This window comes from Poecilia latipinna, unplaced genomic scaffold, assembly GCF_001443285.1.
Source record: "Poecilia latipinna isolate Pla-1442-1.1 unplaced genomic scaffold, P_latipinna-1.0 Scaffold43, whole genome shotgun sequence".
NCBI classification, from domain to species: domain Eukaryota; kingdom Metazoa; phylum Chordata; class Actinopteri; order Cyprinodontiformes; family Poeciliidae; genus Poecilia; species Poecilia latipinna.
In genome coordinates, this window is record NW_015112659.1 from 146,720 (window position 1) to 160,647 (window position 13,928).

Genomic DNA, 13,928 nt, shown 5'->3' on the forward strand with positions numbered 1-13,928 from the left:
TTAAAAAAAATATTTTAAAAAATTTGTTTTTCCGAATTTTTTTTACCCCCCCCCCCCCCCCCCCCCCAAAAAAAAAAGCACAATAAGAAAAAAACAAAACAAATTCTAAATCTTACTGCTACTATAAGAAGGGAAATTTTGATGTATGGTTTTCATTTTTGTCTCAATTGGAGTTTAAAGAAAGGGCTTCACAGCCAAGACTTTCCAAATGGTTTTGGTTTTGAGGGGGTGTTTCTTTATATGTGAACCTACAATTCTGTGGACAACACCTGTGTTCTTGGCGTTGAGGTCGTTCTGATGTTTCATGGTTTTCAACTTTGGATCACTCCAGAACCAAATATATAGTTCAGAAGGAAGAAAAAAATCTTGTAAAGAAAATCATTGAGCATCAGCACAGTAGAGAAGTGGCGTTTCAAATGGTAATTAGATTAAAATGTAAACAAAAGTAGCAAAAGCTGGCAAGTTGATCAAGCTTGGTTTGATGTGACTCAGCTTCCTTTTTGCTGGTTCTGAGTTTGTTTCTTTTCATCTGTGTTGCTCTGAGTCAACACTCACAACACCTGGAGTTTCCAGAAAAAGAGATCATCTGAAGATGATGTGGCCACATTAAACAGCCAAAAAAAAAAGGAAATACATTTTTCCTTCCACATTGTTTGACTTAGAGAGAATTCATTAGCATACACATCACTGCAGATAATGCACTCCTGGTTTTAGTGGCTCTCTTATTCAAGTTTCCAACATGCAATTAATCACATTTGGAAAATTATTATTCTGAGAAAACACCCCAAGATAAAAAAAAAAAAAAAACAAACATCACAGCTATAAAGACTATACACACCACCGGTGTGGAATTGAAGTTATTTTTTTCTTGGCTAAACTAATAGGTCTATTATGGATATATTCAGTACTTGAAGAAATGAGCTAAAGGTCAAATGTGAAGTGTTTGTGGTCAATACAGTATGAATGAGGTAACTTCACACCAAAAACAAAACCAGATGTACAACTTCATTAGACTTTATGTGTATATTTATACATCAGACTTGGGCTTCTGCTGATATATAACTCCCATATGGTGACCAATTATTGCAGGTGCTGTAACAGATGGCAATCCTGTGTGTTTTGCATTCAGTTTTCCACTTAGGGCTTTTCAAGTGAAATAAAGTGTGAATGACTAATTTAAGTAAATAATTCAGACATCAATTCAATTCCTGAAAACTTTAAGCTAAGCATAAAGAAGTTAATGTAACAAACTAAATACATTTTTTATTTCTCTTAGACCAGCTTAGTGTGGCTTCAATGATTTCCCTGCTGACTTGAACTGAATTTGCCCTTTTTAATTACCAAATTTAATCCTATACTAATCCAATGATACTGCCGGTATAAGCAACACAAGCGTGGCAAGCTGCTTGAAAGACAAAGCTTGCACTTTGTGAAAGAGTTTTGTGTTTGATGTGTCTGGTGTTTCCACCTCCCTGGCTGTCTGCAGTTCAGCCCCTGGCAACAAAACACCCCGGCGCTGGCCTGTTCAGGTGCCAGGCTCACAGAGCAGCTGCCAGGCCAATCCATCGGGCACTAATTCAGCCAACCACAAGAAGCTCGCTCCACCCCTTCTTTTTCCAGGCCCTCGCTGCGACTGAAGCCAGCGCTCATCTGTGTGCACACCCACACATCACACAATGCAGGCTTTAATTATGAGGAACCTGCCAAAACCTGATTGAATCAGACATGTGTACCTTAGTGGGGTATCCAAAATTAGAACTATACCTTTAAAATGCACTTTTTTAAAGCAATAAGGCCTTTCTTTGTCTTAAAGTCACAAGAAAATTGATTTTTACATATCAACATCACAAATAATACAGCTTTATCTTTAACCTTGTGCTAACACGTTTCCCATATCAATATGTAGCTTATTTCAGAGTAAGACAACTAAAAACATACATTTTTTGTTAAGTCATAAGTTTGAAATCAGTTTCATTCGACACACCAGGCCTATTTATTGCATAATGTGTAGAATTAAAAATAGGCTAAAATACTTGAAAATGCAACATATCAAGTCCTGATCTTAAGAATGAAAAAAAACTGACTTGAACAGATGAGACATCTGTTCTTCAGGAGGACGGCTACGGATATAATTTCTAAGGATTTGAAACTTCAGCAAGACACAGTGAAACTCATTATCCACAAAAATGGAAAGCAGAACAGGAGGAATTACAAAAGGACCTAGAACATCTAAAGCACTGAAGGCCTCATTTACCTCAGTTAAGGTCAGTGTTTATGATTCAACAAAAAAAACCATCATGGGATCCAGGGAGGAGTAAAAGGGCAAAAAGCACTGACGTCTAAAAGAACAAATAAATCCAGTTTTACATTTACCAAAAACACACCTGGAAGACCAGAAATGCTTACATAATTGATGAAATCATAAATCATGAAGGAGAATGTCAAACAATGAGATTGTGACCTTAAGCTCAAGCGCACTTGGATTATGTAGCAAAACTTTCAGCAAAACACACCAGCAAGTCTAACTCTGGATACCAAAATAAAACAAAGGCAGCTCACAAGTGGCATAGTCAAAACCCAGGTTTAAATCAGATTAGGATGTTGTGGCCTGACCTTAAACAGGCCATTCATTCACAGAAGTCCCCGTATGTTGCTGCATAAAAACAATCGTACGAAGAACAGTGGTCCACTTCGGATATCTTTTCAAGTTAAATTAAATCCTTTGAGAACTACATTTTGCATTTACTTAAACTAGCTTTGTCTTTTAATATTAATATTTATCGATTTGAATCATTTAATTGCAAAAAACAAAAGCACTTACATCTGAAGAGATCTGTATTCCAGTAAATATTTTCCTTGGGTTTAATCTCTGGTAGCTCTTGATATCTGCAACAACTTTAGCTCTTTCATGACTTTATGTTTAATGGAACCAAATTAATTTTATGCCTGAAATACCTGGAAGGCTTAGACTTATAAGAGTTGTTGTTTTGAATCTACATGTCTTACCTAAGGTAGGTTTGGTATAAAAATAAAACTCATTGGTGCAGCATGTAAACTCAGGCAAACTAGATGGTGATATTCCTAAGAAATACGTTCAACACATAAGTTGCATTCTCAGCTGGTCTGTCACCTGTCACTCATCCTGTCTGTACCAACTGAAGGTCACAATATGTCCGAGTCCTTCGGAGAGGCCCCTCCAGGTAGCGGCGCTTCACGCTGGCTGAATAAACATCGCACAGCAGTTCATAAAGATCCAAACTGTGGCCGAGCATCTGGGTATGTTTGAATAAATGTTCGTGAGTTCTTCCTGAGTAAGATTTCAAGAATGTCAAAACACATAAAAAACAAAAAGTTATTGAAGTGGGCTAAAATATTGATGCATGGTTTTGTTTCTTAGCTTTGTTGGAGTTTAGAAACCATCTGGAAAGGTCGATCTTTCCCAAGTTAAATATTAATCCTCCAGTTGAAAATGAACTGAGGAGAGCAAAAGAGGGTCATTTTGTAATGTGAGAAAAGATAGAAGTGAGTTGGTGGAGTAAGCAGGGTTCAACAAAAGGTTTTTATCGGCAGATGGGAGACAGTCTACGGACACAGCCCAGCAGCTTCACGAAACCTGATATAAGGTTATATTCCTTCATTCTTAGGAATACAAAGGAATTACATGTGGTTCCATGAATAATGAAACCGGTGTTATTTTGTCAACATTTATGTAGCTTGTTGTAGGAGGTCTAGAACTGCTGAATACAAGCTCTAAGTCTAGTAAGACTAATTGATCAGCAGATCCTGTTGCTGTTCCCAAAGGCAGCTAGATGGAACACATCTCTAAAGCAGGAATCAATGATGGGGATAATTAAAAAAAAATGCACACAAACAATAACAAGATTACCCATGGTCCAGCAGTCCAACAGGACACGTTTCTGCAACTTCAGCAGTACTGAAGAAATGCACCGTGATCTGAGTGCACACTTAGTCAGCGCGACTCGACAGTAAATTTTAATGACATGCTTAGAAGTGAAAAAGAGCTAACAACATGTTTGTTTAACAAGGTGCTATTTAAAGGGAGTGGTTTTCAGTAAGTTATCCTGGTGTTTAATAATTAATGACAGCCTATTAATTATGGAGAAATCTGAGGCCTAACCCCACCGGGGTTGCTCAGGACCATCAACCTGTTGTGTTCCTTTGTAGTTCTATAAAGAAGGACGGAGGGAGGGAGCCAACACCTTTGTTTTGGGTGCTCTTTGGAGGGCGCCACGAGTGCAGGTGATCTGAGATACAGTCTGACATTCATCTGTCATATCGGAATAGTGGTGCAAAAATAAATAAAGACTGTGATGTGTTATGAATCTGCAATGCCTTTGGAAAAAAATATTTATACCCTTCCAGTTTCTACAAAGTACAGTGAAATTTATAATTTGAGGAAGAAGAGCCCTGGATTTTAAAAAGCTTTAAAGAAAAGAGTAGCATGCATTCATATCCACCCCTTTACTCTGATACCTGTGAATAAAAAATCATTGCAAACAACTGCTTTCAGAAGTCACCAAATCAAAAAAACCAAATGTCAGAGAACAAGCAGCCTCATAATAATCCGGGATAAAGTTGTGAAGTTTAAAGGAAGGTTAGGCTAGGAAAAAATATTCCAAGACAAAACACTGTCCAATTAATTACTTATAAATGGAAAGACTTTTGTCCAATTGAAAACCTACCCCGATGAAGCTGTTCACCCCAACTATCAGAATGTCATGTATAACATTAGGAGGATTTTATTTTTTTTTCAGTAGGGACAGAGGAAATAGAAGGTTTTGAGTTTGGGGCAATCAAAACAAAAAGTTAAACTTGAAGAGCTACCTTCCAGATGGAAAACAACTAAAGATGAATGATCACAACTACAATGAAAATATTCAGATCAAAGTGCATTAATTTGTCAGAACGGCACAGTCGAAATGTAAACTTAAATCCATTTGATAATTGGTACAACATTCAGTTATTGATGTGCAAACCTGGTTGAGATCTCAACCAAAGACTTGGCACTGCAAATGCAGCCAAAAGTGATTGTAGAAGGTATTAACTGGATGTAATGACATCTCACACTGTTTTGTAACACAACAAAATGTGAAAAAGTTCAAGGATTGTAAATGTTTTTACAATGCTCAGAATATGAAAGTGTCATGTTAAAATGTTCATCCTTCTTTTGAAAGACATCTTGAAGGCACAACTCAGTCAAAACAACAACACAGTTAAGCCTCCATATTCAAATGCTAAATCAACACAGCTGGCCATCCTAAAGTTTGTGTTTATGTCTGTACACTACCTTTCCGACTTGAACTTAAAAATAGCTCAGACACATCCTGCTATGATGCTGAAGGTGCAGACATCTTTCCCCTCTGAAGGACATAACACTGTCTGAAGTTTGGGGGTAGGGAGTGCAGAAGAGGGGGGGTTGGTAGTTGGGATGTAGGGAGGGAGGAAATGGTGACTACCGTGTGACAAGCTCACAGTTCCTTCCTCCCAGGCCTGAGAAACAGGAAGTGGAGCACATAAGGCATTATTGTGACGGAGAGGAAATGCAAGGTCCTCTAAAATAAGAGCTGCAATCTGGTGGTCAATGACAGCAGCTTGTCCTCCATGGTTCCATGGAGACCTGTAACCCCCACCACACACACACACGCACACACACACACACACACACACACCTCCTCCCTAACAACTTAACTGTTGACTGACACAGATAAATAAAGCTCCCCTTCTGTTGTTCAGGAAAGTTTCCATGAATGCATCCATGTTTCACAGCTGCTGAATTTTCTAGAACTAAAGATAATGTTAACTGAATCAGCATTACGATGCGCTTAACTTTTTTAGTCCCCTGCTGGACTAAAACACACAGTCTGAAGAATACCACTGTTTGAAACGTTTAAGGGGAGCATATGGACGGGCTCCACCCTGCATGTGTTTAACAGAAGCTGAGGAGGAGCTGGTTGCTAAGAGAAAGATGCAGGGCTTTAAGATTGGCTGCCTCCCAGTTAATTAAAATCCTACATTATCTGTTTCATGCTTTCAATTTGAAAGCCCTGGAAAGGGCCCAAGCCTCTGCACGCAGCAAGATGTGATTATACAACAGAGCCCCCCATTCACGCTGCAGGATGCAGCAATGCCCTCCTGTTGTGATCATGCCTTTACGGCAATATCGCTGATGACCCAAGAAAAACGGCTATAGAGCGCCTCTGCAAAATCTGCGTGGTATCTCAAAGCATCACACTAATTGGATATGATCAGCTTTTGTAGAATGCAGCAGGTGCTTGCCACCTGTGACCAATTACACAAGTTTACACCAGGAATAAAGCTGCTGGTACTCACTACTAAGATTGGGTCTTTTTTTTTTTATGTGCAATGAGTATTTACAAAAAGAGTCAGCTAGCAATGTTTTTTCTTAGTGAATATATATGTCAATGCAAGCCAAGCTGCAAGTAGTAAAAGACAAATCCTGGCAGTTTAATTTTCTTTCCAAAGGAAATACTTTTATTTCTTTATACATCACAAGAAAGCTGTATTATATGTCAAACATTTAGAACTTTCATCAGTTCTGGAAATTTTCAGATTAAACGAAAAGTAGTAGAACACAAAACTACGAAACAACAGAAAAACTCTGCATTTAAAGTGAGTCACAAAGCTCAAATAAAACACATTTTGGCTCTAAGCTTCTCAGAAAGGCTTACAAGGTACTTTTGTAAAAGAACGTCTGCTGCCATCTAGTGGTCAGAAAAATTACACAGCATGAACCAACCAGTGTACGTAAAGCTTTGGTTTTTGGTTTTACAGCCCGACTCTTAATTTCTGAAGGACCGAAATGATTGGATTAGTGAGGAGATGGACGGGTAGGGTGGAGAAGGATGTTCTCCCAAATCACAAGTGTTTTTGGGAGATTCGTCATTATTGGAGCCAGGTTTGGTGAGTGTAGGGCTGTTGGCTCTGAGAGCCATCTCCTGCCTTTTCATGCCACCAGCGCCCTCTTCAGGAATCTGAGACTGTGCTTTCTGGAGAAGGAAACCTCTTCCACTTGACAGGAAGCTTGGGACAGATGACTGCTCTTTCCCCAACAGCATCCCCCTTCCCATCACATGCGCTTGCATCTGATTGCTTTCTTTGTCTAATCTTGTGGTAAGGGAAGTATTTTTATCCACTTTTGGTGATGGATGTGGTGCTGGAGTTCCAGCTTCCAAGGAGTCAGGCTGTGTACCGCTGTGGCCATCAGCATCAGGTGTGGTTTGTGACTTAGGATACGGGTTGAAGCGAGCCAGCAGCCCTCGCTCTGTCACAGGGTAACGATTGCAAGCCCATTCCTGCCGCTCACGGCGCATTTCATCCAGCTTCCTGAGCTCTTTAGGTAACTCCAGCACGTTTTCCTGTGAATGCAAACAGGTAAATTTACTTATTAATGTACAAATATGCGTTACTGACACTATGAATAGTCCGAAATGAGATTCACCAACAAAAAAACCACCTATACTTTCCGGTTTCTCAGTTTAACACTCCAGTTTAAACAGCAGATCATGATTTATTTCTAGAGTATACCTTTAGACAGATTTTGGACTTTGCCCAAAATCTGCCCAAAACTATATCTATGGATAACAATGACCTTTATCACATCAAGTAGCAGCTAACTTTATACATTGCTCACTATTGCTTTTTGTGCTGCAATAAGTGTAGAGTCATTTTTTTTCTTTCACATCTGTGTCAGTTTTTGGTTCTGAATGACTGACCATAGTGACATGCTCCAGTCCGTCGGGTTTATCGAGGTTACTCTTGAGGTACGAATCCACCAGGATCATGTAGTCGGTCATCAGTGTGTCCAGCAGTACCAGTCTGAGAGGCTTCAGATGGATCACAGATAAGGTCATCACCTTCAGGAGCGGTACAGGGCAAGGCCGCTTGTACCACATATCCATTTCCTCCTATTAAATAGACAATAATCCAAACAAATTACTTCTACACAAAATTCTAGTTATTGATTGTTCTGACTTCATTGATCCTCTTGATACAATAAAATGGTAAATCCATTGAACGCCTTACAGAACAGATTTGTTTCACATAAAATACCTCCTGCAGCACAACCATATGGTCTGCCGTATCATTATAGCACTTTATAAACATAAAATGCATAACTTAAACTCTAAGCTTCTGAGAACTCAATATGGGTTACCAAATGGATCGAACCAAGTTCAATTAACAAAAGCCTGAACGGAAAAACAAAAAAATCATCTACCAAACTTCGAAGTGGTAAATGCAACAAGACATGTTGGGTGGTTCATTATCTGTTTCTAATACCAGGTTTAATTTTAATAGTACAATATAAGACTAAAATATATTTGCGATGTGGTTTAAATGGTTGCCCTATTGGAGGAGACACTGAATAAAACGAGGAGAATAAACGCTGTACCTTGGTGAGTTTTGACCTCACATGAAGAGATGACAGCCTGGAGGAAGGCACTTTCAGATGCAGACTTACTACCTCTGGGAGAGTGCTGACTCTGTCAGGAAGGAAGCCGCCCGTTTTCGTGTAGAAGCACATGGCATCTGCCACCTTTAGATCAATTGAAATAAAAATGGAAAATCAAACAGTATATTCATCAGAAAGACACTCAAGCCAGACAAAACACAGATTACAAAATGAACAGACTTGATGCAAATACAACTGTTATAATCTTTCAAATTTACTACAGAGTGATATAATTAAAGTGTTTACTCAAAAAATAAAATTCCCAAACTAATTTACATTAGGATATTAAACAGGATTAGACAATGTAGTAAGAATTTTAAAACTGAAACATACATACATTTCTTACATACTGAAATTTTCTGAGAAACTGACTTGTGAGTTTTCATCAGCTGTGAGGACAATCATTAAAAGTAAATAAAAATTAAACACTTAAAATCTATTCTCTCCTTATACTGAAATACTGCTAAAAGTGAACAATACATTAATTTAAAATTTGGTCGCATGTACTTACCTGTGTGTCAAATACATTGGTTAGTTTCACCTTGAACTGAGCTGCCAGACTTCCAGCAATGGCTCTACAGTCATGAATGACCTGAAAAGATGTCAAATGAGCAAAGATGGCAGGATACGGTTTGTCTCTGAGTAACTTTGGGTTCTATTGTTCACATAAAACTCACCTTCAGTATGTGTTTAGTTTCGAGGATCATGGAGAGACCATTCTTAAAGGCCAGCGCTCCAAGCAGAAGGATATCAAACAAGTACACCTTGTTTTTAGTGGCAATCTGAAGCAATTGCATTTAAAATATTTGTGAGAAAATGAAAAAAATTTTAAAAAAGCCCCAAAAGAATTCAGATTTTCTCACCATCAGCCAACATAATCTTCCATTTTTGAAGAGCTCAACTCCTTCACCTCCGACACCAATCACATGCTGCTTCTTGATGTGCATCACCTACACCAACGAGCCTGACACTTAACATTTCTATCGGCACATTGGAAATAACACTTATGACTTACAATCAAGCATGACATTATGACCTGTCTAACAACGTGCTGTTACCCCCGTTATTGAGAAAACAGTCCTAACCTGTCAAGGCACAAACTCCAATAAACTCCCCAAAATTGCATTATTGTATTTTGCCACGAGATGTTAGCAGTTAGTAATTTTATAACATGATACAATCTCAAAAAAGACAATTTTCCCCTTCTAACCGAGTGAGTCGTCTAGCCGTTACAAGTTTGCTCAAATCCTCACACTTGCCCAGTTCAACAGCTTTAACAAACTGCCCTGAGGAAGATGTTCAATTAGTATCTGCTGCCCTCCCCCAGAGCAGGTGCCACAATGAAAATATGCTTATATGAAAATAATGGCTTCACTTTCCAGTGGTCATAATTTTATGTGTTCAGTGTTTTAATACTAAAAAGAAAGTAAGTAAACTTACAGCAGGTCCAAACTTCTCATGGATCTCATCTATGACCACAAAGTTGATGCATTCCGCTTCGTCTTCATCGTCATCTGGAAATGGGAATCCCCTCAAAAGTGACTAAGCTTAGAAAGTTTGCTTGAATGTGGGATTATTTAAATAAAATAAACTCACCTAATGTCATTAACTTTCTGTATGGCTGAAACTTCTCTACATCCAGGTGTTTTTCAGGCATATCCTGAGTAATTTTCCTGGGAAACATTTTTATTTATCCCACCATAAATTGCCACATTACAGATTCCATTTTTTTATAATCTTCAAGTACATTTCAATAAAGTACCACATCTATAAAAAGGGAATTTGAGTTCTTATTTTAGATCACTTTTAAGATTATAAGTTATAGCTAATAGAACTCAAATTATAAATTTTCTACAGAAATTGTACATTTTACAAAAGACCAGTAAACATTTATCATACAAAAAAAAAAAAAAGACTAGTGAAAATAATACATTCACCAACTGTACCCATGCTCTTCATTTATGTCTGGGCTCTTTTTGCATAAATTAACTGCTCATGCTGAATGGTATTGAGGTAACCAGTCTGTGGCTGTTGCACAACTTGCTTTTTCCAGACACTTTTCCACAAAAAAGCTTGGGTACAGCATAGCAACCACTTTGTTTTGCAATGAACCTTTGTGCCTTAAACTGCTTGGGGAGGACACTATAGACTGGTTACTGGACAACTATCAAGTTAATGGTCTTCTCCGTATTTGTGTAAGTCATAAAATGCTATTTCTGTAAATGTGTTTTTTTTTTTCGTCTCATTTAATAGTCCTCTCATTTAATACTCATTTTTAGGTGGTAATTATCGGTTAGCCGCAACTATCGAAATAAACATAAATAAGCAGTCGAAATGAATCGACATATAATTTATAAGTTTCACTTTATGAACGTAAAGAAATAGATAAATGTATTTTTTAATTTATTGAGTTGCATCGAGATAGCCTACTCACCTGTCATCGTTTTCTTCGTTGGCGAATTCAACTTGTGATTTAATTACACAAAACAATTAGATGTTTGCCGACAGCAAAATGACAACACTTTCTGACCTTTAGAGTACTCACCGTTCACAATCTCGCGTCCAAAGAAGAGTTTAGTTCCTGGATATTTGCATCCATTACTGCCACTCACTGGAACAAATATAACCTCAAAAAAGTTAAAGTAATGCCATACTCATCGAGTAAATGTGAATTGGTGGGGTCGTAAACAGTAGCTGACCGTCTGCCAAAACCAGCGTCTTGTTTGAGTTGATGCGTAAGACGACGCCAAAGTACGAAGAAGTCTTCAGAGTCAGTTTAACGCGTTTTCCTTTCAGAAATGAAATGAACTGGGCGTCGTCGAGAACCATCTTGAAAGTGCAATTGGGTAATCAGTTGGCCAGAAATGGACAGTTGTTGCTTCCAAAGACCAGCTAGCTCTGCTAACACTCACTTACCAAACGTATGCTAATGGCTTAAGCGCGCAGCGGCGCAGAGTTCAAGTTGCGTTCAGAACGACTCGGAATTCCTAAAACTCATAAAACACGAGTGGAAAATAAAATTGATTAGTAAATAGTAATAATAGTAATATGACAATTATGGACAATTATTTAGGTATATGTTTTACACTACTTTGAAGAGCCAGAAGTCCCTCACTTCAACATATAAACAAAGGGTTAAACGTATTTCCACATGTGACAATTCATGTAGAAATAAATAAATGAAAATAAATAAATAAATAAAATATAGATAACATAAAAAAATAATATTCTAAAAATTAATCTAGCAAATAAATACATAAAGTGGTAACAATTGTTTCAAAGTGTCAACATTTTAGTAAATACATTTAAATAAATAAATAAATAAATAAATAAATAAATAAATAAATAAATAAATATATATATATATATATATATATATATATATAAATATTTTGTATCCATCATGAGTTGGATGCATCATAGTCCCCTAACAGTAACTGTAACGCCCAAGATGTATGATATTTTCATAATAAATGGATGTTTTGAAAATATTTTTTTCTTTTTTTTTCTTTTTTTAGCAGCCTAAAATGACGTATTGAGTGACTAGTTACAATTAACTTTTACAAAGAAACGTGTGTAGGCACCACCACAAGGCTCTAGCCCACATCCTCTTCAGTACAGGCCTGGGTATAAAGACACGGTTTCTTTTTCCTTTTTTTTTTTTTTTGTTCTATTACATGAACACAACATACATTCCAGCAAAAATTAATGACAATTCTTGCTGAAAGAAGCAAGAGTTTAAACTGTATTTCCTCCACAAGGGGGTGACCTTATCTCAAGTACTGAGCTGCTTGCTGTCAGTCCAAAGTCTCTCTGATTCACTCTATTCAAAACTCATGCAAATTTCAGTTTTACGTTAGACGGTAGTAAATGTGAAGTAATTGCATGCAGATTTTAACAACGTCCTGTATTTATATGCAAAATATATCTATACACAAAATGCAGAAGACGTAAAACAACACATTATTTCAGAGTGTACAATCCAGATTACAAAAGGTATATAAACAGGCATTTCACACTGAAAAGCTTGTTACTAAGAGTTTTCTTTCCTGTCAGCCTGAAGGAGAATCAGCTGATTAAACAAATAATAAAACAGTATTGTTTCCAGTTCCCTCATGTAATCTTAGGTAATATAGTTCTTCAAGACTTAATATCAGAGAGCGAGAAAACAAACAAAGCAGGAAAAATGAAGTCAGTGGCACTTGGGTGCAGGTTCAAGGTATCACTCAGAACAACTGTGACACAGGGACAAGAGAGAAACATACAATCTCATCAAAAACAGATAGCTGAAAATATGACTTCAACTTTCCAGGGGGAAAAAATATGAACTCAGGCTGGTGGTCATCTAAAAACAAAACGAATAAAGACTTTGGATGAAAGGATGGTGTTGATGTCCAGATCTGTCATCTTTTTGTCACTGTGCAGTTGTTCTCTTTTGCTTGTCACAAAGATGCAATTATCTCCATTCAAGGTGGCATAATGGCATTCAATGGCATGAAACATATGCAGTTTAAGGCCATGTATTTATACCCTGAAGCCAGCAAGAGACTCAAAAAATTGAGGAAACAAAAGTAAATGTCTAGGTGTTTAAGATAAATGTAACCTTTTTTTATGTGGCTGTTTATATTATTTGGTATAGAAGATAAATAACTCATAAGCTTAATATGGCTATTGAGTATTTTTTTTTATTTTATTGTTTGCCCAAATATCAGTGGAAACCAATAAGCTTAAATGACTGACAAACAGTTATTTTGTTTCTAAAATAAGTTGAATAACATCCCTGAAAAAAAAAAAATCACAATTCATTTATCTCGAACGTGATAGATGTAGCGCAAGCTACAGCGGAACTTGCAGCTTTTTTTTTATTTTATCTTTAAAGGAAGATCCACCCTTTCCTGACGTTCCAACTGAACAAATATAAAGTTTGGATAAACCAAAGGAGAGATGACATCACACAAATTTTCCAGAATAATGTGTTTATATCTGAACCCTCAGACATAGGTGGAATTTTGATTTCAAAGGTGGGGCCGACACAACTTGTGGAAACACAAGTCCCCCAAAAAGCTTTAGATTTTTTTTTTTTTGGTTAAAAACCAAAGAAAACAGCTGCTGTATTTTTAACCGTTTTGATTCTCTTTTGCATGCTATGGACTTGGTGGTAGTATATCACCGAAACTAGTTGTATGTGCTTAAATTTAACTTGTTCACCGACAAAATTGGGAATTGGATGCGTTCTCTGGAGTCAGCAAAAAAAAAAAAACTTTAAGCAAATGAAATAAGAATTTGATTAGGTGAAGTTTGACACAATTACTATGCTTTTGAAATTAAGTGAAAACAGCATTTTATCATGTCTGAGTTTCTTGTTTGCTCTAAGAATTTGGAAAGTTTGTCTTGTGCATAAATGTTGAGAGTTGCACAGGAAACATATTTTTCTTTG

The 13,928-nt window shown here is 37.1% G+C and overlaps 1 protein-coding gene across 3 annotated transcripts; it reads right to left on the bottom strand.

The window, feature by feature from the left end:
- Positions 1-6,481: 6,481 nt before the first annotated feature.
- Positions 6,482-11,502, bottom strand: exd1 (exonuclease 3'-5' domain containing 1). 3 transcript variants are annotated; one of them, XM_015048886.1, is made up of 11 exons: positions 11,191-11,501; positions 11,037-11,102; positions 10,926-10,956; positions 10,087-10,164; positions 9,932-10,022; positions 9,355-9,441; positions 9,169-9,273; positions 9,003-9,083; positions 8,432-8,575; positions 7,755-7,946; positions 6,482-7,397 (listed from the first exon to the last, which is right to left on the bottom strand). In XM_015048886.1, the coding sequence occupies exons 1-11, from the start codon at positions 11,318-11,320 to the stop codon at positions 6,822-6,824; spliced, it is 1,581 nt and encodes a 526-aa protein (XP_014904372.1). In that variant the 5' UTR covers positions 11,321-11,501; the 3' UTR covers positions 6,482-6,821. The 3 variants fall into 3 exon arrangements, with proteins under 3 accessions (XP_014904372.1, XP_014904379.1, XP_014904387.1); XM_015048893.1 differs by having other exon boundaries at positions 9,932-10,005; positions 10,088-10,164; positions 11,191-11,497; XM_015048901.1 differs by lacking the exons at positions 9,169-9,273; positions 9,355-9,441 and having other exon boundaries at positions 9,932-10,005; positions 10,088-10,164; positions 11,191-11,502.
- Between the last annotated feature and the right edge of the window lie 2,426 nt (positions 11,503-13,928).